This window comes from Ceratotherium simum, chromosome 17 (genome assembly GCF_057802395.1).
Source record: "Ceratotherium simum simum isolate JZ-2026a chromosome 17, ASM5780239v1, whole genome shotgun sequence".
Classification (NCBI taxonomy): domain Eukaryota; kingdom Metazoa; phylum Chordata; class Mammalia; order Perissodactyla; family Rhinocerotidae; genus Ceratotherium; species Ceratotherium simum.
In genome coordinates this window covers 54,811,501-54,836,704 of record NC_141916.1, presented here as the reverse complement: position 1 = coordinate 54,836,704, position 25,204 = coordinate 54,811,501, and the positions used below count along the sequence as shown (strand labels likewise).

General features: G+C 45.4%; 1 protein-coding gene across 1 annotated transcript in view; it reads right to left on the bottom strand.

Annotated features, from left to right (window-relative positions):
* Window positions 1–210: 210 nt before the first annotated feature.
* The window catches only part of VWF (von Willebrand factor), a 153,050-nt gene continuing 128,056 nt past the window's right edge, over window positions 211–25,204 (bottom strand). The window contains exons 43-52 of the mRNA XM_014793926.2: window positions 21,730–21,879; window positions 17,352–17,462; window positions 14,926–15,106; window positions 13,761–13,801; window positions 13,097–13,213; window positions 4,725–4,823; window positions 3,932–4,060; window positions 3,365–3,404; window positions 1,327–1,424; window positions 211–529 (exon numbers count right to left, since the gene is read on the bottom strand). Of these exons, the coding sequence (XP_014649412.2) occupies window positions 341–529; window positions 1,327–1,424; window positions 3,365–3,404; window positions 3,932–4,060; window positions 4,725–4,823; window positions 13,097–13,213; window positions 13,761–13,801; window positions 14,926–15,106; window positions 17,352–17,462; window positions 21,730–21,879 (1,155 nt within the window). The 3' untranslated portion in view covers window positions 211–340. The remainder of the gene's footprint in view (window positions 530–1,326; window positions 1,425–3,364; window positions 3,405–3,931; window positions 4,061–4,724; window positions 4,824–13,096; window positions 13,214–13,760; window positions 13,802–14,925; window positions 15,107–17,351; window positions 17,463–21,729; window positions 21,880–25,204) is intronic.

The following is a 25,204-nucleotide window of genomic DNA, read 5'->3' as shown; positions in this document are numbered from 1 at the left end:
AGGAGAAACACCATCCCTCCCCGTCCACTCCCCACCCCATGGAGGAGAAGACGTCACTTGTCCCCAGAGGTTGGCAGTGCCTCCCGCAGATGGAATGTCTTCAGATGCAGCCTGTGCTTTCTCCCTCAGAACCAGCCTCAGAACCCAAGCCCAGCCTACAGTTGTCGTCTCGGCCTGGAAGACGCAGTGAACCATCAGCCTTTTGCAAGATGAGAGATTGACCTTTATTATGGCCCCAGGAGGGCATGAGAGCAGAGCATGCAGAGGACCGAGCAGCACTCTGGCCGGTCCGGCCCCAGGCGGGTGACAGCGGGCGTCCATGGCAGCAGCGGCAGCGGCCTCACTTGCTGCACTTCCTGAGGTTGCACTTGCACTGCATGGCATTGAGGACCTGGTGGAAGATGACTGAGCCGTTGGTGCAGTACAGGGGCACCTGCATGGGCTCCGTCCGCGTCGGCGAGCAGCAAGAGCACTGGTCTTCCACATCCTCCGTGTCGATGGAGTATATGGCTTTGCTGGTACATTTACCCTGCAACGGAGCAGAGAGGAGAAGCATCACGATGGTGGAGAATCCTGGGGTGGGGAGGACTCTGGGGCAGCCTGCTTCCTCCACCTGCCCTCCTCCAAGCAAGGCAGGGCTTGCCTCACCCAGAGAAACCCAGGGCAGCTAAGCAATTTGCAAAGGTAGACCTCAGGGAAGTCTGGGATGTCCTCTCTCCTTATGGTACTATCACACCCACATCCCTCTCGCTGCAATTTCATGCATGGTTGATTCACCATCAGGAAATGTAGCCCACATCTTCCATAAATAACTCTCCATTCTCTTTAAAGCATTTGTCGAGTCTTTCCTCAGTTTTTTTGTTTGTTTTGTTTTTTGCAGAGGAGTCACCCTGAGCTAACATCTGTTGCCAATCTTCCTCTTTTTCTTTTTTTTTTTCCCCCTCCCCAAAGCCCCAGTGCATGGTTGTATATCCTAGTTGTAAGTCCTTCTAGTTCTTCTAGAACTGCCACAGCATGGCAACTGACAGATAGGTGGTGTGGTTCTGCAACCAGGAACCAAACCCAGGCTGCCGAAGCAGTGAGAGCACCAAACTTTAACCACTAGGCCATCAGGGCTGGCTCTTTCCTCAGTTTTTTTCTTCTGGGGTCAAAAGTTCCCAGTTACTTCAATAAAACAATTGCTTTAGAAAAAATTGCTTCCAGTTCCTTTCACTTCTCTTGTCTGTGACTTTTCCAGATCCTTTTAAAATGTCACTAAAGAGATGTCTCTGAACAAGGAGACCCAGCCCCCTCCACCGAGGCCATGGTGAAGTTGGGGCCCCTTACCTCGCAGTAATGAATGTCCACTTTCTCTTCCGACTTACAGTTTCCCACCTTGACATACTGCAGCCGGGCAGTGATGTCCTTGCATTCGGGCTCCTCACCTGGAGGACAGGGCAGAGGTGGACCTGGGGCCTGGCAGGGGTTCTGTGGAACACTCGCCACCCACTTCCCTCACTGGGCTGGAAGTAGGTCAATTTCACAGTAACCAAATCACCAACCCCATCAGCAGGGAGGGGAATTCAGTTATTCTGGTTCACCTCAGCTGCTCCCCGCCCCTCATAGTCAGAGATGTAGTTGTTGCCGGGTTTAACTCATTTAATGAAACAATTATAATTGCAGGAGGAGCCTAGATTCACTGGGCTTTCATGATGGAGATGGATGAGTCTATATAATTGTAGACTTTAAAAACCATAATGACTGGAGAAATCCTCTTATGCTTATAAAATATCCGAAGCTAATGGGCAATGAAGTAGCCAATAAATATAATACCTGTCATCCCTGTCTTTGGGTCAGAGGAAAGGCAAATGTCCTGGCCACATAAAGGTGCTCACTGCCTCTGTGGGGGCCCTTGTGGAAGCCCCTCTTCAGGTATAGCTGTCTACAGGTCATGGGCATGGGTTTCTCCACATACAGGGCTAGTGGCATTCAGATTTGAATCTCTACTTGGCCAGCTGAGAATTCTGAGATTTAATACCAGCTCACCATTCTTCATCTGAACACTGGGAGTTTTCCATTCTTGGATGCCACCAAGTCTAAATCAACCCTAACTACATATTAGCCTGCCTCCCAACTTCCAAATAATTCCATTTTAAAGTGAAAGCCTGCCAACTACATTAAGAGGATGAATAAGGAAAACATATTTAGGCCGACATACTATATTCTTTCACTGTAGATTTAAATCCCTGAGCATGGCTAACTTTCCTTATGAGGGTTCTCAGCCTCCTGCACGCACTGACCACCAAAGGGCCCTTGTTGCTAGTTTTGCAGGTAACAGTCTCCTAACCAAACTGCATGTGCAGTGCGCCTAGAGAGAATTCATCTTCTCTGATGGTTTCCTGACTCCATATTCTTAACCCATTCATACAGCAATCATAGAAAGAGATGCTTTCAGATCGTGTTTCCTCAGTCTGCAGCCTGGCTACAGCAATTACAGGGACTGTCAGAGTAAGCCATCAAGAAAAGAATGAATGATGGAACACTGAAGGTATTCATGTGTTCACCCGTCCTTTCTCTACCCAAAAATAAACATGGACCAATGAACCCAAAACAAAAAAAACAAAAAAAACTAAACTAAAAACAAATATATTAGTCCAGGAAAGTAACTCTATATTCAGAGAATATAGCATTAACATTGGGATTCTGAAAGTTACTTGTGCTCATGATCACAAAAATGTGTGGTAAGAATGCCATCTGACGTGCAGACGTGTTGAGCCCGTCTCCAAAGCTGCTGCTGTGAGCTATTAGGACCAAACAGTATAACATAACTACAAGGTCAAGAGGGGCTGAGAGTGAAAAGGGGAGGATAATACCCTGAGAGCTGCCTTATGAATCCTTGAGAGGACTCTATGTTCCCTGCAGCCCCCACAGCACATGGTAGGGGCTAATATTGGCCAACTGGTGGCTCCCCATCTCTCCAAGATAGCTGTATGACATTCAGTGAATAGATGTGTATTGAGTGTCTGCTCTGTCAAGATCAGGAATCAAGGGTGCCTGTCTTCAAGGAGCTCCGGTTGGAGAGAGAAGAGATTCTCTCATGATAAGACTATGAACAACTCAAGACTCTATGAGGGGAAAGGCAGATAAGAGGCTCGAGACAGTAAAGAGTTTGGAGGAAAGACTACATGACAGGCATTTGAAAGGGGATTTGAGCAAGAAGTAGTCTAAGGACTTTCAGGGAGAGGTGGCAATTCCCTACAGAATTCAACATAATGACTGGCCAGTGATCAAGAAATATCTTTCTAGAAGAAAGCTTACTCCAAAGAGCAGTCCCTTTACTTGGTCTCACGGGTTTCAAGGGACAAGCTATTGGTAACGTACTTACACATGTTACAGCAAGTGCCTGGAACGTTCATGACTTTCCCCTAAAAAAACAGCAAAGGCTCAGATTAGGCACAAATAGTACACAGTGGTCAGCTTTCAGGTCACTCTCCGGGCTAACTCTCAGCTCTGTACTCACAGTCCTGAGCTTAAGTCCCCAGTAAACTGTGCTTTCCTGTCTCAAATGTGAGCAGAATTACCACCCTACCTGACCAGGCTGAAACAATTTTGATTATTCTGAATTCCCTTCTGATTGAGTCATCAGGATCATCATTCCCACAGGAGACTGGAAATCAGTTTGATCTCTCACCTTCCCATTCAACGGTCACAGATTCAGTATGCTCCAAGGGAAAGGTATTTTTTAAAGCATCATATAGCGCAGAGAGTTTTGTCTCTCCATCGGGCTTTGATTTTATAAATTCATTGATGCTTAAACCAGGCCAGGGATCTCCCTCGGACACCTGGAAATCATGTCAGAATTGGACTGCATGCTGTTCAGAAGGACTCTGTTCTTAGAGTCAAATATGGAGACAGTCAAGTGGTAAGCAGGATCTGAGCTCCGACTACTCACTCCTTCAGCCCGACATTTGTGTTCATCAAAGGGAGGGCAGCTCATGATTCTCTTCTCCCAGATATACTCTCCTCTCTCATTGACCTTGCAGAAGTGAGTATCACAGCCATCCTGGAGCATCTCATCACGCTGAAAGGAAAGAGGGGAAGTGGGTAGAGACAGTGTTTGGATTACAAAGCCACTTCAAACCATCACCTTGACTCCTTGGAGTTGTTGACACAATTTGGAGAACTATGGAACAAGAATGAGACAGTATAAAGTCTCCACACCCAGAACACAGAATAGAGGTGGAGTCCCAGTTTTACAACTTATTTACTGTGAATAGTGCTGCATAAATGTAGAGAATCCCCAAATTCTCCTGACAGCTTAAAAGCTTAAAAAGCAAGGGTAAATTGGTTGATCAATAACTAAACTAGAGGTGAACCCGGCACCACCATCCAGCCCTACCATCTAATTCTGGCTTTCATAGGTCAGAGTTTGTTTCACCCTGATTGCCTATCCAGTCTTATAGACAATCAAGGCTGGAGAAAATCTTAAAGATCAACCAACTCCAAATCATGCGGCCATACACCACCAACTATGCTCTTGTCAAGAAGAGTGACAAAATAACTAAACCAAAGAAAAAATTCCGTACCTTCTATAGGTTATCCATCTTCTTTATAAAATCAGAAATAGGCAGGAAAAGAAGCCAATACTGACCCAAACTTAGTCCCTCTTTCTTGAAGAAAAGATCCCAAAATAGGAAACCAGATGGTGATATGAGGGGAAACTCCTAAGTTCAACTTGCTCCCACCTTCAGTGTCATGGTCTGTCCTCCTCTTAGCTGAATGGTGCAAGCCGTAGGCAGACATCTCCCACAGCAGTCACCTTGGATCTTCTCTTCCTTGTATCCCTATACCCAGGAGAAAAAACAGCCTTAGTTAACTTCCCCTGAACATCCCAGCATAAGTAGGCTTACTTTTCCAGCTTCCCATCTCTCCTATTCAGCAGTTTCACCTGGAGTTCAGAAAGTCAACATCCAACTCTTAACTAACCTTTGTCAGTTCTCAATCCCCTAGAGAGCATTCTGTCCCCCTACATATATACATCTTACTCAAGTTCTAGCAGCCAGATCTATTAAATTAGACCTCTCTCCTGAGCTCCAGGTTTATAAATTCAAGTATCTACTTGACAACTGTGTATCTTATTGTCATCTCAAGACTTATATACACAATGCAACTTGATTTTTGTCCCAAATCTCATCATTCTCCTGTCTTACCTATCTTGGTAAATGGTTTCATTGCTCAGTTGCTCAAACCAGAAATGTGGGAGTCATGCTTGACTTCTGTTTCTCATCGCACCACTCATCACCAAATCTTGCCAAAAATCATCTCAGACTCATCCACTGCTTGTCATGACCAGTGTCCTCTGTCATCACCTAGTCCAAGTAATCATCCTCTACCACTGGACTCTGGTAATAGTCTTAATTTGTCTTCCTACCTCCATTCTTGTCTCTCTACTGTAGGTCTCCACACAGCTGCTAGAATGACCTTCTTAAAATATGTCTAATCATGTCACTCTCCTGCTTAAAAACCATCAATGGAGTTCTGCTTCTAGTAATGGCAGAGTAGCTTATATTGGACTAACCCTCTGCAGATAACAATTCTAAATTCCTGACAAAATATTTAAAACAATTGTTTAAAGGTACTAGATGGCAAACATCAGAGATAAACCATAGGTGATTTGATCCTTGAAAGAGGAAACCATAATGGACAAGAATCTTGTTTAAATGGCTTTTCCCCTGAGAGCAATTTGCATGACACCGGACAGCTGGAACTTGAGCAGAAAATTACAGTTGTATCTGCCTGAGGCATCAGAGGACAGAGTTTCAAACTTCTAGAACAGCTGGAAGCTAAAGGGAAAACCTCAGAAAATAGGAAGTCAGGAAGGGAAAGCCATATAATCTGCATATAAACTCCCTTCAAATCCTTGGTTGACCTCTGAATTATATATGCTCAGAGAAGCCTATGAGGAAACCAGGGACAAAACAAGAGGTGGATGGCTAAAAGAGCTGAGCAGAAATTTCAGCTGCCACACACCACAGGGGAGCCAGAGTTTGGAGTCTGAATCCCACCAAGCTGAAGGGGCTAGATAAACACTTCAGGTTTCCACTGAAATTTCAGAAGGGTCAAGCCCTTGGAGTAAAGACCATGTGTCAGGACTAAAATATTCACCCTTGGACTAAGAAATATTGAGATAGACCATCCCTAAGGTAGTTTAAAATCTAGCCTTCTTTAGTTCAAGGTGAACCACCAATAATCTAACCACCTGCTAGAAGCAAACTTAATGTTCATCAGAGGAAATAGCACCAATGTCTAACACATAGTAAAAATTTCCATTCAAAGCAATGGAAAAATTTGATCTTCACTTTAAGAGAAAAAAATCACTCAATAGAAACAGACACACAAATGATCCCGAAATTGCAATTAGCAGGCAGGAACTTTAAAATAATTATGATAAATATGTTAAAGAGTCTAGAGGAAAAGATAGACATAATGGGAAAAGAGATGGGGACTTTCAGGAGCAACCTGGAAACTTAAAAAAAAAAAAAAATCAAATGGAAATTCTAGAACTAGAAACATGGTACCTTAAATCAAAAACTCACTTGATTGGATTAACTACAGAAAAGAAAAGATTGGTGATTTTAAGACAATCAATGAAATTGTCCAAACTGAAGCACAGGGAGGAAAACAGATTGGAAAAAATATACAGAGCCCCAATGACCAGCAGAATAGTATCAAGTGGTCTAATATACATGTAATTAGAGTTCCAGAAATACAGGAGAGAGAAAAGGGAGCAGAAAAAAAATTAAAGAAACAATAGCCTAAATTTTTCCCAATTTGATCAAAAAATCAATTCACCAGGAAGGACCCAGGAAGCTCCATGAATCCAAAGTAGGGAAAGTATAAAGAAAACTACTCATAAGCATATACTTAAAGTTCTGAAAACCAAAGATAAAGAAAAACTGTTAAAAGTATGGAATTGGAGGGAGTGTGAGGGGTACACACAGAACAACAATAAAAATCAGGTAACTTGTCATCAGAAAGAATTCAAGCCAGAAGACAACGGAACAACATATTTAAGGTGATTAAAAAAAACTTTCAACCCAGAATTCTATGTTCAGTAAATAAAGGAAAAATAAAGACGTTTTCAGCTAAATAAAATCTGAGAAATGCAATGCCATTGGGTGCTAAAAGAAGTTCTTTTTTAAGTTGAAGGAAAATGATATAACACGGAAATTCAGATATACAGAAAGGAAGAGCACTGGAAATTATAAATATGTAGATAAATATAAAATATCATTTTTAGTTCTTTTCTTAAATTCTATGAAAGACAATTTACTGTTCAAAGCAAAAATAATAGCAATGTCTTGTGAATTTATCTCATGTAGAAGTAAATCACATGACAACAAAAGCACAAAGTATAGGAGAAAGTGTACATTATACCTGCAATAGTATATTATTCAATCAGGGTAGACTGATAAGTCAAAGAGGCATATTACAATCTCTAGAGTAACTACTATTATCTCTAGATCAAAATATTTTCTATTTTCACTTGTGATTTCTTCTTTGACTCACAGATTATTTAAAAGTATTTTATTTAATTTTCAAATTTGGGGGAGTGTTTCTAAACACCTTATTGTTACTAATTTCAATCTAATTTAATTGTGATCATAGAATATAGTCTATATGATTTCAAAATTTTGACATTTATTGACTTCTCTATGGCTCAGATTTGGGTCAAGATAGGTGAAAATTCCATGTGTATATGAGAAGAATGTGTGCTCTGAAGTTTTAGAGTATAACAGTCTATTATTCTCAATTAGGTCAAGGTGGTTGATATAGTTTTCCAAATCTTCTACAACGTTTTTCCCTACTTATTTTATCAATTACTGAGAGAAAAACATTAAAATTACCAACTAAGGGCCGGCCCCGTGGCTTAGCGGTTAAGTGTGCGCGCTCCGCTACTGGTGGCCCAGGTTCGCATCCCAGGTGCGCACTGCCGCACCACTGCTCCAGCCACGCTGAGGCCACGTCCCACATACAGCAACTAGAAGGATGTGCAACTATGACACACAACTATCTACTGGGGTTTTAGGGGAAAAAAAGGGAGGAGGATTGGCAATAAATGTTAGCTCAGAGCCGGTCTTCCTCAGCAAAAAGAGGAGGATTAGCATGGATGTTAGCTCAGGACTGATCTTCCTCACAAAAAAAAAAATTACCAACTAAGATTGTGGATAAGCCTATTTTTCCCTCTAGTTCTGTCAATTTTTGCTTCAAGTATTAGAAGCTCTGCTATTGGATGCAGACACACTTGGGATTCTTATGATGAACCTACTGTTTTATCATTATGAAATAACCTTCTATATTTTTAGCAACATTTGTCATCTTAAAGTCTATTTTGTTTGGTATTAATATACCCATCTTAGCTTTCTTATTTTTAGTATTTGCCTGGTATATCTTTTTCCATCCTTTTATTTTCAACCTGTCTGTCTCTTCAAATTGAAAATGAATCTCTTGTAAACAGCATACCAGTTGAGTCTTGCTTTTTTATCCAAGTCTGGCAATTTCCATTTTTAATTGGGATTTTGTTTTGCCCATTTACATTTAATGTAATTATCCATATCATTGGGTTTAAATCTACCATTTTGCCATTCATTTTATTTGTTGTCTTCTCTGTTATTTGTTCTATTGTTAATTCTTTCCTGTCTTCTTTTGGTTTAATCAAGTTTTTGTTTTTCTAGTATTTTATTTCCTTTATTGGCCTTTTAGCTGTATTTCTTCATATTACTATTTTAGTGGTTACCTGGATTTATACATTTATTAGACCTCATCAAAGTATATACTTAATATCTGTGCATTTTATTGCAGGCAAACTATACCTCATTTAAAAAAATAAATTTTACAAAAATTTAAAAAATAAGACTTTCTATGGCTTCCTATTGCATTTAGAATAAAATCCAATCTCCTTAGTATGTCCTACAAGGCCTGACATGGCTCTTTCCTAATTTTCTGACCTTATCTTATACCACCATCCCATTGCTCTCCGCCATCCACTCCTGTGCATCTTCTAGGACCATGAACACGCCAACCTCCTCACCTGAGGGCCTTGTGTGTGCTGTTACCTCTACCTCGAATGCTCTTCTCCACGCCTTGTATAAATAGTTCTTTCTCATCCTTTAGTAATAATTTTAAATATCATTCCTCAGAGAGGTCTTCCAAAACACAACACGCACATACACACACACACACTATCTCTCTTCATAACACTTAACACAATTTGAATTTTTCACTTGTCTGTTTAGATGGCTTTTGTTCTCCCCGAGAGGCATGTAAACTCCAACTACATGTATGCTGCTGGTCAGTGTATCCCCAGCGCCTGGCTCGTACCAGGCACTCCTACATTCCCTGAGGAGAGGCGTTCAGCTAGGAACTCCTAGATAGTGGCTTAAAGTGAGAGCCCTTCATTTATATCTGCACTGGAAAAAGCAGCAGCTTCCAGACAGCAGGATTTGACTGTCTTACAAAAATGCCCCAAATTTGGGAGACAACATAGGGTAATCAACTTTTTATTTCGAAAAGTAAGAGTATTTTAAACAATGTTAATAAAATAAAAACCAAAAAGCTATCATCAGCTGCCTCATCATTGCATTAAAATTAAAGCTCTTTTAACTCTCTCCACCACTCCAAAAAGAAAAGGAAGAACATAATCTCAAAAACTGGTTAAAGCATAAATTTAGTTATGTGAGAAACCAACTATATTGTCATTCTTTTTCTTATTTTGCCACATTTAGTAATGACCACTTAGAAATTCCTTCATTGGGGCCCTGAGGGTTCTCTAATATGAATCTCCAGCAGGTCAGTTTGGAGTCCCCAGACAGAGGACCTGGTCATCTCCACATGGCTCCCTTGTTCATTGCTGTGCACAGACTCAATGGCCCTAACCAGCAGGCAAGGTTAGGAGTTGGTAAGCTTGCTCAGAGATGAATTTAAACAATTTGCTACTCCTAAATCAAGCTTCCGAACTCGTGTCTTCAGGGTGTAGGCAGTAGAGAAAGTGAATGAGCACAGAGCTCAGCACAAAACTGGGCCCGGGCCACACTTCCCTGGGAAGGACACTGCCGGAGTGTGAGGCCATCAGGTGGTGTTTCACTGGTGAGCTTTAACTGTGTTCTCAAAAATGCACAATTCCTGGAAGGTGTAGGACGGAGGTAAATGGCAGAGGAAGAATAGAGATAGAATAAACATTATGAGTGAATGCGAGTGGCCACAGTCAGAAGGAGGAAATAAAACAGGGCTTAACTCAGGAAAGATTTCACGGGAGCTTGGATTTCGGCATTTTTTGGTGAGTGTTAGGAGAAGAGACTAGGAAATACCCTCCCTCCACTCAGCAGGCCCAGGAGAGGAAAATGCACAAAACGTTTACAGAAGAAGTGAGGGGGGTGAGGACAAATGGAGGAGGGGGCTGCAAAGTGACAGGACAAGCAGTGGAAGCAAAATCCACAGAGCAGAGAGGCAGAGGGCACAGTTAAGCCAAGAATAGGGAAAGACAGAAGGCATTACGGGAGGAGGAAGAAGAGGAAGAGGGGTGGATGGTAACAGGAGAGGGCAACGACTTGAGAGGTGCGGTGGGGAGTTGGGAAGGAGGGACAGGAGGAGGAGAGGGAGCAGGGCAGAACCCACTTACAGGAGTAAATAAAAAACCAGACGCCCAGCATGACCGCTGCCCTGGAAGGCAAGAATGCAGCTGCAGCGGGTGACAGGGCTTGTTCGAGCCCTGCGGGGCTTCCCGGCCACTGCTGACGGCTGCATGTGTTCCATGTTGCCATGTATACACGGAGAAGGGCGGTGCTGAATGGGCTTTGGCTGAACATGCAGTCAGGGGCAGCCACTTCCTCTGCCTGCTGAGCCAAGTTCCCAGCAGCTAGACTTCACTTGTTTAGGTCTGAGCAGCCAATTAGTCCTGCTCTCCCCGACCAGTCAAGTCCCAAAAACTCTGCTTGCGTGGGTCTTGCAGCCCCCTTTCATAAATTGCATCGGCTGCCCAAGAACCTCCAGTCTTCTCTCCCCTGCCAGCCTTCTCTAACTCTTGCTTCTATCTGCCAGTCTGTGCCTCACGCCCCGTCCTGGAAGGTCCTCTCTTCTACATTTGACCCATTGCTCAAGGTCAGCTCACGGCCGCGCCCCTCCGGGACACCTTCTCAGTGTTCCAGGTCAGGGTGACCGCTCTTCCTCACGCTTTCCTTGAGAGTTCACCTGTCCAGCTTCCTCCCCACCACCCGCCAGCACAAGCCGCCTTCTGCTGGGCTCCTCTTAGGCATGAGCATTGTCTCCCCTGGGAGGAAATGAAGGCCTCACATGTCAGGTGATGCTAACACTTCAGTCTCACATAGGCAGTTCAAGCAGACCTACCTATACTGAAGTCACCACAGCTCTCCACCTGTGGGAGCCCTCACCGAGGCCCTTCATGGCAGACGAGCATGACAAGACCAGTTTAGGATGCTGAGCTAGAACGGGGCCAACTGAGGCAGTTTTCAGCAAAGGTTGAGAGATACATAGAAAGAGGGATAATCTAAGGGTTCTCAAGAGGGGAAAGTGGGTACACTGCCATGGGGAGATATCAGCATTTGGGAGGGAAGAAGGAAGAGTACACAAACCAAAAGGGACCATGGATTTAAAAATATTTAGAAACCTACATCTACATGGATTCTAAAGCTGGATTTCTACTGATGTGGAGGAGGTTACCATGCCACCTCTGACCACCAGAGGGCGCTGTGAGAGTTAGCAAGCCCTCCCTCCAGGAAGCTCTCCTGCAGGACAGCGTTGGTGTGGAACTCTTGCTGCACTGATCCTGGTTCAATGGACATCCAAGGTAAAAGGGATGCCACGAACTCCAGACAGCATTATTTCATTCCCTGTTCAAGCCCAGATGTATTCAAGGGGAGTTGTGACACACACACACACGCACCTAAAACCCTAAAACATCAATTGGGATTTAAAAAATAAAAGCAAAAACATGTACTTAATGGGCTTCTTTCTAATTGAGGCAAGAATGGTCTCTTTGGACCATTCTATCAGAAATAGCTATCTCCTATAGACCTATTCACTCCACATATATTTTATTAAGCCCTTACTTTGAGCATGCCACTGTGCCAAGTGCCATGAAGAACACAGGTGCAGAACACGCCCTTGTCTTCAAGAGCCCAGAAAGCACCTGAGCGAGTGTTCCTCGTCCCTGTCCCCACCCTGCTGCTGACCCCTCCCCCTCTGGCCCGCTGTGTGGCTCTGCTTAGGAAGGACTCCACCCCAGGCCTCACCTGCTGCCTCACAGAGAGGAGAGGAGAAGCCCTCTGTCTGGGCCATCTGAAAGAGTGATTACTACATTCTGTGCATCTCGCTCACAAGAACCTCCTCTGACCAACTGCATTCCCTAAGACGGCAGGAGCCCTGGCACAGAGGGCAGTCTGAGGAGGAAGCCAAGGCGTCCACCCAAGTGTTAGGTCCAGCTCTGTGAGGTGGGGCTAACAATCATAATTAAAACAGTGACATGCCGGTTTTCGTCTACCAAACTAGAAACCTAGATGCCACTTCTCAGAATCCACCCTCAGGAGGTACTCAGAGCAAACACAGTCATCATGACCTGGCAAAAACAGGGTGAAATATTTTAAACCACCTAAATGTCTAATAATAAAAGTATATGTTGAGGTACATATATTCTAAAGAATATCGTGTAGAACCTCCCACATAGTAAGTGTGATAAATATTTGTTGACTAATTTTTAATGTTTTCAAAGAATGGTAGGAATGCTTCTTAAAATGTGTAAAAAGAATACAATATCGTAATGGTATGGTACTATATGGTAAATATGGTGTCATAAGCCTTTCAAATATTGTGTTTATTTTAAAAACACAGGAAGAATATGTTTAAAATTTACAAAACTAAATTATAATTATTTCTGAGAGACGCAATTTGGGTGGGTGACTTTTAGTCTCTTCATTACAGTTGTCAAATGTTGTCCATAATCAAAAAATCATGAAAGCTTTATTTAAAGACCCCAGTGAGGTCCCATTGCTTGAGTCCCTCAAATACTGGTCCATCCCCTGGGTGCCCAACAACCCTCTCTTACCAGGGGGCAGGCCTGACAGGTGGTCTTCCTGCACTCCAGCTTGAATCCAGAAATTGCCCCCTCCCGGACGGTGCAGAGGCAAGTTGTACACGCATCAATCATGAGGCTCTTCCCGGGCTAGAACCAGAGGCACCAGAGTCAGGCCTCCCGGCACCCCGACCCACTGACCTCCCACTAGCCTCAGCCACATAAGCTGTCTGCCTTATGAGTGGGGGCCTGGCCACCCACAGCGGCCAAGAGCCATCACCCTGCTGCTCTCCTGTCTCCAGTGGCCCACTCCCTTCCCTGCCCTCCCACCTCAAGTATGGCAATGGTAAGAGTGAGGGCTGCCAGAGAGGGAGCTGGGACAGAGGGAGGGGGACAGATTGAAAAGTGCACCATGACTTCAGAGTGTTTCTCTGTACACAGAAGAAATGCTCATGTGCCTGGGGTGGGGGCCGGGAGATGAGTGCTGGACAGGGGGCCCAGGCCCTAGAGAGTTAGGAGGACAACTGGAGCCTGGGCTCCAGGATGCCTGGGAAGCCCAGGAGGCAGTGGAAAGCACAGTTGGGGTTGGTCTCCCTGGTTCCTCTCATTTCCACTTTAGAATGAGCTGCCCACCCTTCCCACAGCACCCCATTCCTGCCCCGTCCCATGCGTCCTGGAGAAGAAGGCAGCAGCTCACCTCAATGATGGTGCTGTTGAGCGTGCAGGCCTGCATGGGCTCTGGGGGAGAGAGAAGGGCAGGGCATCAGTGTGCAGAACACACCCCAGCAAAAACTCGCAAGCAGCCGGTCCCTTCAAGGCCTTCTTCTCCCCATCTGGGCTCCTCTCCTGCATCTGCCCGTCCTTCTCCCCACCCACCCCAGCACGGGGGTCCCACTGCCAGAGCCCTTGGTGGCCTCGCTTCCCCCAGGCCTGCTGAGGAACGACAGGCTGCCTGTTTCCTTCCACCCAGCCCACAGTGAGAGATCCCTGTGATCCTTGAGGAGTCAGCCCTTGTTTAAGTGATTTACACTTAAGGGGTGAGTGGGAGGATGTTTGGGCTCATGAAAGAATGAAGTTCTCCTCTAAAAATGTTAAGGCCCAGGGCCGGCCCAGTGGCACAAGTGGTTAAGTGCGCGTGCCCCGCTGTGGTGGCCCAGGGTTCACCAGTTCAGATCCCAGGCACGCACCAACGCACCGCTTGTCAAGTCATGCTGTGGCGGCACCCCATATAAAGTAGAGGAAGATGGGCACAGGTGTTAGCCCAGGGCCAATCTTCCTCAGCAAAAAGAGGAGGATTGGCATCGGATGTTAGCTCAGGGCTGATCTTCCTCACAAAAAAAATTTAAAAAAAAAAATGTTAAGGCCCAAGATAAAACCATACAAAGAATCCAGAGCAGGTAGTGGATGGTTGTTTGCTGTTGGAGAGAGTTGTTTATTGTTGTTGTTTATTTAAACAAATAAATAAACGAGGGGGTTGGGATGGGAAGTTAGAATTCCTCCCCCAGCAGAGGCAATACAGCAAATGATTGAGAAGGTGGCTCTAGAATCAGAGAGGCCTGTGGTCGAACCCCAGTTCCACCCTCACTAGCTCACGTGAGCCATGGAGGTGGGAAGAGTACCCGCCTCACGGGGTTGTCGTGAGGGTGACATGAGACAATGGTACAAAACCATTGCTGAGCACCAGGATGACCTTCAGGAAATTGCTACATTTCTCTCATCTTATTTGCTTTCTCACAAAAGCATTAGGAACAGATGAGAAGATCTTGATCCTACCCATTTCCCTGAGTTGCTAAAAGGCAAAGAATTCAGGAGCCCTTAGTGGCAAGAGAGGCTTGAAAGCTGGGCCAGATGGCATGCCTTACCACAGCGACAGGTGGGGCAACACTCTGAGGTCTTACAGCTCAGCTGGAAGCCCACAGGGCAGGTGGGCATGTTCAGCTGGGGGCAGGAGACGTTCCTCTGCTGCACGAAGACCTCCTCCTTCACTCGGACGCACTCGTTGATGAGGCAGGGGTTCTCAGGGGAGGCCCACTGAGAGCCGACCTGTGGTTAGAAAACTAGCGTTGGGCAGGACTGGGGCCCAGCGTCCCAGTGGGGATGGGCTGCTCTCTCAGGGAGCTGATTTGGGCCCTGGAGGTGAGCCACGGCTTAACATCTAAGTCCCACCCACAGGTAAGGCCCACAGAGGGAGTGAATGTGGCTCATCCCAGGTCCTTCAGTGAGTCTGGGCGAGTCACCCTGACCAAGATCCTAGCTCAGAGTCATGTGTGCTCCTACAGACGTGGTCTTCAATTGCCTGAGTGAGCCCCTGAGGGAAGCCCGGGGACCTCCCTTCCACCCTCAGCATCGGCCGTGAGCTGAGCTCAGAGACTCTAGGGCACTCTGACCCAGAAGCAGCAGCGCAGGCTGGCATGGAGACACGTGGAAGGAGAACTCAACCCACTGCCCAGCTGGTGCCACTTCCAACTCATGTGTGGAGACAGCAAGAGACAGGGGATGCCAGCGTCTGCCGCCTACAGCCCTGCAATCTGTCCCTCCAGGGTGTGGATGGGTGGCCTGACCTCAACGGTTGGCTCCACAGGCAAAGAGCACTGAGAGGGTCTAGAACATGGTTCAGAAAAGTCACCGTCGAGGTTCTGCCTGGAAAACGTGTCACAGCAAGCGCTGTCTGTGTAGGCCAGCTTCCCAGTGCATAACTAGGTGCATATGCCCGCCTACTTCCTGTCCTGACTACCGCTCTCAGCAACTGCTCACTTTCTTCTCTTCCCAGATGAGAAGCAGAAAATGCCAGACACCTGCAGCCTCTCTTTTCATCCCCACTTCTGACCCACCCTGACCAAACCTTTCCACTGCAGGCCTGACCCCAACCTCTGGCCCTCTCCCCCGTCTGATTATTTACCTGCTGAGCCTTGGCCACCCCCACTGGTCCCTGACAGATCCCAGCAGCAGGGCCAGAGCCATTGCTGCTGCCTAAGTCTTGTAGGTAAGTTGCAGGCTTGAACTGGGGGAGAGAAACTCCGGTCCCCTTATGTTTTGTAAACGCTGAGGTGGGTCAGGGCTGTGGGAGCCCTGGATGGAGATGAGAGATGGGTGGGGGGGCTCAAAAGGAGTACTGAGCCTCACAGGGACCAGCTGTCAGCCCCACCAGGACGGAGCAGCCTCTGATCTGAGCTTGACCCTGGCCCTCAGAGAAGGGGAAAAACCTGTCTTATTCCGGAATGGATGAGGAGCAGAAAAACTAAAAGGGTGGGGAGGAGGGACGCAGGAAATCCACAGGTAACTTGGATTAGAAGGGGAGGTGGGAACCCATGTGGAAAAACTCAGTAAGTCACTCTGTTATCACTGAGGGGAGAAAGGGGATGACAGCTAACCCTTTGCCTTCCCTTCTAAACACAGTGCACTATGTTCTTACTGGAACAACACGGAAGGGGAGGCCCATGGTGTACCTCATGCTCTTCCTGCCTCCTGAGGCTTCCAGGGCTCAGAACTACCCACTCTTCCTTATGAATCAGAGTGAAAGAATTGTTACTATCCTGGCATCTGGACTAAAATTCCCAAGGAGGGAATACTTATGTTTCAGAAAAGGGCTTGATAAGCATCCAAAGTGAGTACCTGAGGGCCAGCAAGGAGACGGCTAAACTGCTCTGCTTTAGGAGAGGGAATGCGGCTGGTGTGGGGGGCCAGGCAGGAGAAGACAGGAGTGGGGAGATGTGGGGCTAGAACATGGCAAGATGCTACAGCTGGAGTTGCAGAAATAGCTCGGGGCCTTTGGGAACAGAAATACTGTTTGCTTCTCTGGGTTATAAATTTATCCAGTGGAAACCAGTGAAAAGGTGAGAGGACCCTGCCTGGGTTGATGCATACAGAACAGTACTTGCCGCCTGTGGAGCTTTGGAGGGGTGGCGGGCCCACAGCACATGCAGAGTGATGAGACCATCCCCACACCAACCACTGAGAGGAAGCAGGACCTCAGATTCACAGGTAAACAGGAGAACATAAATCCCCCAGGAGTTCACAGAACTCCTAGGGAGGGAATTGGGCTTCTCCCAAAATTCACACAATGGGAAGTCTGAGGCAATCTTAACTAGTTCCTCAAGGGCAAGGTACTCCCATCTGACACTTGAATAACACCAACAGGCAGATTAAACTCCCTGTGGTGAAAGCAAAGGACAGGGAATGAGCTTCTACTGTACAGATGAAACCAAGGCCAACACTGGACCGTAGAATGGACTCCCAAGCTGGTGAGGTCACTGCCCTCCTTCCTACCCACCCTGGGGTCCAGACTTACATTCTCCCAGTAAGACTGTGAGTCCCCCCGTGGTGAGCCAGTCACCACCTCACAGCCAGATGGCAGGCACCTTCCACAGCACTCGCCTTCATGGAGGAAGTAAGTGAAACCCTGGAAAAATGCAAAGAACAGAAAGTAAGGAAGGAGAGGCCAGCAGTAAAGACACAGGTGTTCTTATCTACTCCACATGTGTACTGAGCCCTGGGGTTTTGCAGAGATACAGTTGGATTGAACATTTTCTTCTCTGTCATCCACCAGCCTCAAGATGCACACTAAGAAGTGACTAGGAAGCATCAACCATTGAGTCACTAAGCTAGGTCTTTCACGAGCTGAAGAGACATAATCCTGCCCTCTGAAAGCTTCCACTTGGAGACCAAGAGCCAGTCCATGGGAGTGTTAAAGACAGCCCAAATTTCCTTCAGCAGCAGCTAGGTGACCTGATCCTTATCATGGCCAAATCTAGGGCACCTCATTGACTAAGGGAGAACATTCAGGATGCCTGGGATCTAGTCTCTGCTCTAACAGGGCTAACTACCTATACAAAATGAGCACCTTAATCCCAAGACCTCTCACCAATGTGCAGAGTTGGGTTTCTCCAGGTAATTACTTGACATTTACCTAGTAGTTTATGGGGCACAGTAAGATGAGAGAGCAACCAAGACCAACCTCCCTCAGAAAGCCTGCCAGGAAGACCAGCATCCTTGAAGTTTGTCAGCCCATCCTGCCACTTGGAGGTCCTCCAATCTGGCCAAAGCATTAGGAACTTGGATTGCAACCCTCCACTGAAAACTCTGAAGCAACATACAAGAATAGGCAAAATGACAACGTGTGTGGTTGGCCCAGGAGGCAAGGGGAGAAAACCCAGGACTGTGCTTTGTCTTGGAGCTCTGTCCTTCACAGAGAAGGAGTAACTGCAGCTGTTCAGGCTGAGTGTGGATGCCAATTCTGCTCTGCTCCCCAAGCACAGTCACACGCAGGGCCAAGTCAGAGCTCACACAACACTCGCTGTCAGTCTAGCTGGTGCCTCTCTCTGGGGGACGGCGAGCACTCTGGAGACTTGACTCAACTTCACACCATCTCCGTGGGACCTACTTACATCCCGACCTGCGTCACAGCGGTGCCCAGTGAGCTGTCCCCAGTCTTTTATCAGCTAAGTTTCTAATCATTTACTGTGCATCTATGATGTGCTAGGTACTTTGGAGGAGCCAACAAATTAGGATGATACAATCTAGACACCCTCCACTATAAGGCAGAATATACAAGGGGCCATAAAAGAAACAAAGCCTCAAGGGAGCACAGAAGAGAGTCATCATACCTTTAGGGATCTAGAGTCACTCTTGTGCATCTCTCTAAGAGTACTCAGTGATCTGGATTTGTGCATTCTTCATGTTTTCTGCTGCCTCCCACCACGGGCAAACACACTGTTGATATTATGAATGCCTTGTTCCCAAAACCCCACCAACTTCTCATGCTCACGTACTCCTAGCCACGCCACCAAATTTCCTAGCTGCCATCTTTGTAAGTTTCCCCTCAACACGTCCAGCATTCCCATCTTCTTGCTGCACAACCAGGTTCATTCTACATTTTCATCTGTCTTTCTTTTCCCACACTCCTCCAAAACCTCTAGTTTATATCTGTTCAAAATATATGTCTCAGAGTCTTCTCCTTACTCTCTCCCCATCCTGTTTTCACTGGTTTTCCAATGAAGAGTGGAACTAAGCGGGTCTGATATCCACCCAATCTGAAGACAGATGCCACCAAAAAATAAATTCCTAATTTATTTAGCAGCACCATCCTTTAAGCACAATTGCCATCACTGAAATAGAGGTGGAAGGCATGGAGCACTGGTCCCTCGGGTCTTTCCTGGATCAAACTGGCCCTTGCAATGCCGGTGGTGGCAGGTGTATTTGTCTAACAGAATGGGCCCTGGGCTAGGGGTCAGGACATTCTCATGTCTGCTGGCTTCAAATGAGCTGTGGAGCTAAGGCCAACTTCAATCTCTGTGCTAGTCTTCTGCTTTCTATCTGACAAGTGGGAGGAACAGCCCTGCCTCTTCTTCCTTCTGGAGGAGTATCATGAGGATGAATAAAATATAATGCATTACATTCAGAACTGTGTCCCTCAGAACACAGTCCCTAAAGCCAGGACTTAGTTTGATTCTGGGGACTAAGCGTGGGGAATCCAGGTGGTCATAAGCCTTCAGAGAAAAACTCCCCTAAGGTTTATACAAAGGAGTGGGAATTCCTCTTGCTGTCAATGTGGAAGCAAGGCCATGGGCGTGTAGGCACAGCCATGAAATTCTTTAGGAAGCCAGCAATGTCCTTTTTTTGCTTTACATCATTTTTCTGACATGAAGAACAGAGAAACATGGAGGTAGTTGGGGAAAGGATGTTTCTGCAGACTGTGGCTTCAGAAAGGAACAATCAGAGGATGATGGTGAGAATGTTGTTTTGTTTTTTTTTTTTTTGGTCACATCCTATACAACAAATGAATTTGGGTAAGTGAGCCCAAATGTCTCTGGAGTCTGACCAGAGCTGACATAGTTCCTTTTTGAAGAATGAACTGTGAGGCCATCTCAATTCACTGAAGCTCCCACCTCCACCTCACACCCAGTACAGACCAAAACCCAGCCTCCCCCATCCCGTCAGCTTTAACTAAACCATGAGGCCTCCTTCTCCTCCCTATAAAGTGTGAACATTCAGTCTCTAAGACAGGCCACTCAATTCCCTAAAGCAACCACACAGTCAAGAGTTCTGGACATGCTGCCTACTCCACTCATTCACCTGACCTCTGACCCATCTTCTTTTTGAAACTGCCCCTGGCACCACAGCCTCCAGACAGCCAGGTTTATGCCACATGACCTGCACCCTCCCCAACAGTTGACTCGACCAGAGTGGGGAATGGACAGAGGACCCAATCCATGGGCTGAGCTGAGCCCATCAATTTTCTTCTTGAGAAGTTAATCTATGGAACACAAAGATTGAATAAGTCAAACTGGACAAGAATGAACCCTGGATCTGAAAAGCCAGGTTGAGTTGAAACCAGATTCAATAAGGCCATGTGCAAATGAAATTTATGAGAAAGCAAAACTTCCTCCCAGAGGAAGCTGGCCTGCAGTGAGGAGCTGGAGCAGATGGGCAGAGAGCAGGAGAGACGGGGGCTCATGGAACAAGGGAAGAGAAATGTATGACACGGTACCCACCCATATATCCTGCACTTCAGTTCTGAGAGATTTCTCCTGTCTTTTCCACAAATCCCGTTTATTTTAGCTAGCTTGAGTGGATTCTATTCTTCGCAATTAAAACTCCCTACTGAAACACAAAATATATGGGGTTTGACCTCTAAACAATAAAATGACCTCTAAACAGCACTCTCTTTACTTGATAGCAAGTTATTTCCATGCCTCCCATGGCCTGTGGGAGGAGATGGAGACCAATGGGTTTCCAAAACTTAACGTTCCCAAAGGGCACACCTAGATACCACAGCATCATCTTCTCCAGAAGGTGCCTAGCAACTCTGATCCTCCCCCATACCAGCAAAGCAGGTAGACAGCAGATGAACTGAATGCACTTTCCCATTTCTGGATTCACACTCAGGCCCTTCCTTCCATCATCAGACCACAACACTTCCAAAACAGCATCAAGAGCATTATCTTCACTACTGTTAACATTCACAAAAGCAACCACGAGATGTATGTACTTGCCTCCCCTGGCCACTTTTTTTTTATCATCAACTCCTGATAATACTGCAGTAATAATAATATTAGCATTAAGCCAGCAAGCAGAATTTGACCCACAATTCTCTCTGAATACTATTGCTCCCTTTTTCTACGGTGTGATCAGTCTTAAATGTGCAAGAATAGAGTGCCCCAGAACACATAGGAGCCTACGGATAGGCCACCACAAGAAGAATTAAAAACTGAATTGGGGTAATCTGTGCCTCAAATTATAAACATGGTCTGAAAAATCACCAATCTATATGGAAACACTGTAGTACATTGAAACTGGGACAATCTCAGGGATTTTGGAACATATATCTGTTCTAGGGATAGACTAAGGTGATGTCTGAAGGAGAAGAAACAGGAAAAAATTGAGTCTTCTTTTCTAGGCATTTAATCCACATCTCTGCTCAAACCAACTCCACAGCCCACTGGACTCAAGACCATACGACAGAAATGACCATTAGCGAAGGACTGAAGCACAGAAGGATGACACAGCAATCTGTTTTTTTTACCCAGCCCCATTCCCCTTCCCTCCCCCTACCTCTGGCCTTGAACCAGAGGTTACCAGAGGGGCTGTCTTGCCCCTTCCTGGGATCCCCTCCCCTACTCCCCTACCCCGATTACTCCCTGCAGTGCCCAGCCCCTCGCCCTCCTTACCGGCTGGCAGCTTTCTTCACAGGACTTCTGAGAGCACTGGGCAACACGCAGGCCCATCACAGCATCCTCCATGTCTGTGCAGGTGCACACGTCACAGCCCTCCTCCCAGAACTGGCCCACAGGGTAGATGGTGCCTCGGTGGACACACACCTGTAGACACAAGGTTTCTGTGAGTGAACTCATTCAGTTCATTTAAACAAGAGGGTAGTAAGCATCTACCATGTGTTGGAAGCTGCTCTAGATGCTGAGAATACAGCAATAAATGAAACCAACATGGGCTCTGCCCACATGGAGGGGTGCTTATGAAGTAGATTTTGCCCTCTTCCCTTCCCTGCCCACCAACCTTAGAAAGGCCATCCCTGGTCTATCCTGGGAGTGGCCCCTTGGGAGTTCTTTGCGGCCCACAGGCTCAGATATAACACACTGATCAACACCTTGATCTGGTTTCAACACTGCCTTAACTGCATTTAACTCCTTTTATGTCACATAGAAAGCTGCACCCTAATTCTCAGACCTAGTGATATCCTTGGACTTGGAACCCATCAGACATAGCCCTCATTAGGAGTGGGTTGAAGGTGAGGGCAGATTGGGCAGGGACTATGAATGAGTGTTCCCTTGAGGCCCACAAATGACAAGGAAAGTGAAGACTCTGAGGCACAGAGTACAGGATACGTCTGAGAGACAAGGGATCCTATTTGGAAGAACTATAGGCTATGGAAGGGATGTGGGAAATGACATCACAAAGCTTGGCTGGGATCTGAACATGTAGAGCCTGGGGTGCATGCGATATACAATGCTCAGACTTTATTTCTTAGGAATGAGATGCTAAGGAAGCTGTTTGATCTGAAGACTTAAAGACAGTTTTGAAATTATCCCAAGTCTGCCCTCCCCAGCTAGAACTGGTCTCCACCCTCATTCACATAATAGCACTACAAATACTTTCAAGTCATTATCCTACACCTGCCCAGTCTTCCAGCTTCTGTATAACGAACTCATTGAATGAGACCTCCTGTCCTTCTACTAAGAGGCTTGCTAGAAAATGTTACCACCCAGAATCTCACTTCTAGGATTCTGTCCCAAAAGACACACTGGAAAAAATACAAAATGACAGATGTACAAGGCTATTTGTTACAGCATTATTAGTAATAGCAAAAGATTGAAGCAACTCAAATGTCCATCAATAGAGGACATGTTAAATGAACTAAGTACTCCATGCAATGGAGTACTATGCAGCTAAAAAGAAGAATAAGATAGATCTCTATCTACTGGTATAGAATAATCTCTATCATATATTGTTAAATGAAAAAAGAAAAGTTCAAGACAGAATTTATAATATGCTACTCTTTCTGTGAGAAATGGGAAGAAATATATATATAATATGCCTGTATTTTCAAACAGAAGAAAATGGAAGGATATGCCAAAAACTAATGAAAATTATAAATTACAGAGAGTAGGGAAGGAACAAGGTAGAGGAAACAGAGACAGAGGTGAGACTTCTGGGAATGCAACTTGTTTTATAATTTAGGTTTCAGAATCATTTAAGTGTTTTACATAAGAAAAATATTAAATCAGAAATAAAAAGCAACCTCTAAAAAGAGAAAACAAATTGATATATCTAATTAACTGGACATCAAGTCAGTGGCACAGGGAAAATCATTATTTCAACTGACTTTAAAATCCAGTATTTCTACCATATATCCCTAATGGGTTATATTCTTAGGACAAGAAGAACTACAAAGAAATCTTAAACCTCTCTCAATAGTCTTAAATGATTAGCCGTAATATTGGCATTGTTATTTTTGGGACTATTATAGGCATATTGTAAGATAAAGCAAATAAGTACTTACGTTAGGAAACCAAGGTTTCCAACTTAAGAGAAGTGATATAAGCATAAATCAAAGAAGTTAAGCAAAACCCTTTAATCAAATTTGAATCAGGAATATCATGAATGTATGATATGCATTTCCAAGCTCTGTTCACCAGAAAGGTCCAGAGGCAATGACAGCCCACAAGCAGCAAACATCCTTGACACCCAGGTTGTAATAAATACTACGTTCACGCAAAGGTGCTCAGAGTCAGGCGAAACGGCTGACCCAAGGACTGGGGCAGGAAATGTCCATGAGGAGCCTGGAACACCTTATTGTTTCAGAAAGCAAGAAAGCAACCAAAGGCTAACAAGGCCATGCCAAAGGCCTTAAAGGTCAGCTCCCGCTGACCCCAGATAGACAATTTGAACATTAAATAAATAAATGAAGATTGCAATGTATCAAAACACATCAAATACATCAGCATCCATGAGTTCATAATGATACTTAAAAGAAACTTTTTGGTCACCACTGAAGGTTGCTAGGGCATCAGCTCATTACTCTGAAAATTGGTAAAGGAAAAGAGTCAAGCATTTATCCTGCCTTTCCTAAAGTAATTCTATTTTAGGGTAACCAAAAGCAGTTGGGGGAAAGTTCTTCCTTACAGAAGAATCCCAGCTGGTAAGTGCATAAGAATGATAGAAGTAGAGAGGAAAGTCACCATTTTGCAACTCCTAATGACATAATGAATCTTAGGCAACAAAAACATCCATGAATATAAAAACTATTAGTTAAAATGTCTATGGGGGACTCTTCATGACGGAGAAACAGTCTGGTACCAACTGAACTGAGTAATAAGTCTTACCTTTAAAAGTGGGACAACAGAACATGATGTGCCTCATAGCATGAAGCAATAGGAAGCACCAGCATCCCCTACACTGTACTCTTGCCCCCCCAAAATTGTACTTGAATGTAACTAATTCCCAGGGTCTGACCTTTAGTTTACTGGAAATACAGGGGATAGGAGAGCCCATTAAGCAACACCATGACGAAGCTATCAGCCAAATCCAGAATGTTGGCCTTCTATAGGACAAATGACCCAGATTCTCCAACAAATCAAAGGCATACAAAATGGGGGTGGGATTGCTATGGATTAGACAGACATAAGAAACATTAACAGAAGAAGAAGGGCAAGTAGTGGGGGGAAAGGAGACAGAACAGAGACGTAAGAAGCAGCAGCAATCCCTGCCTCCTAGACCTCCTCCTGCCTCTCTAGAACCTGGGGGCTTAGAAACTTTGAGCTGGAAGAGAATCCAGAGGTCTAGAGCATTCCAGGCAAATGAATGTGTGTTCTAGCTCTGACAAGCTCTGGGAAAGATAACTGCGGCTCCTCTTTGGCCTTCATTCCAGGACTCAGCCTCAATAATCCAGTAACTGCAACTACACCCCGTCTTCCTGCTGCAATTCTGCTAATGATAGCTCATCTTGATGGATCTCTCCCCTATAAGACTGCTATTTGCATTTAACATCTATACCATCCATTGACACTTTTTATTGTATTCAGTTTATAGACTATGTCTTATATATACTAGCATCATAAGTAGACTGCATCTTACATTTCTCCCATAATGCCTAACACAGTAGCAGTTCTGGTAGAACAGAGCAGTTGC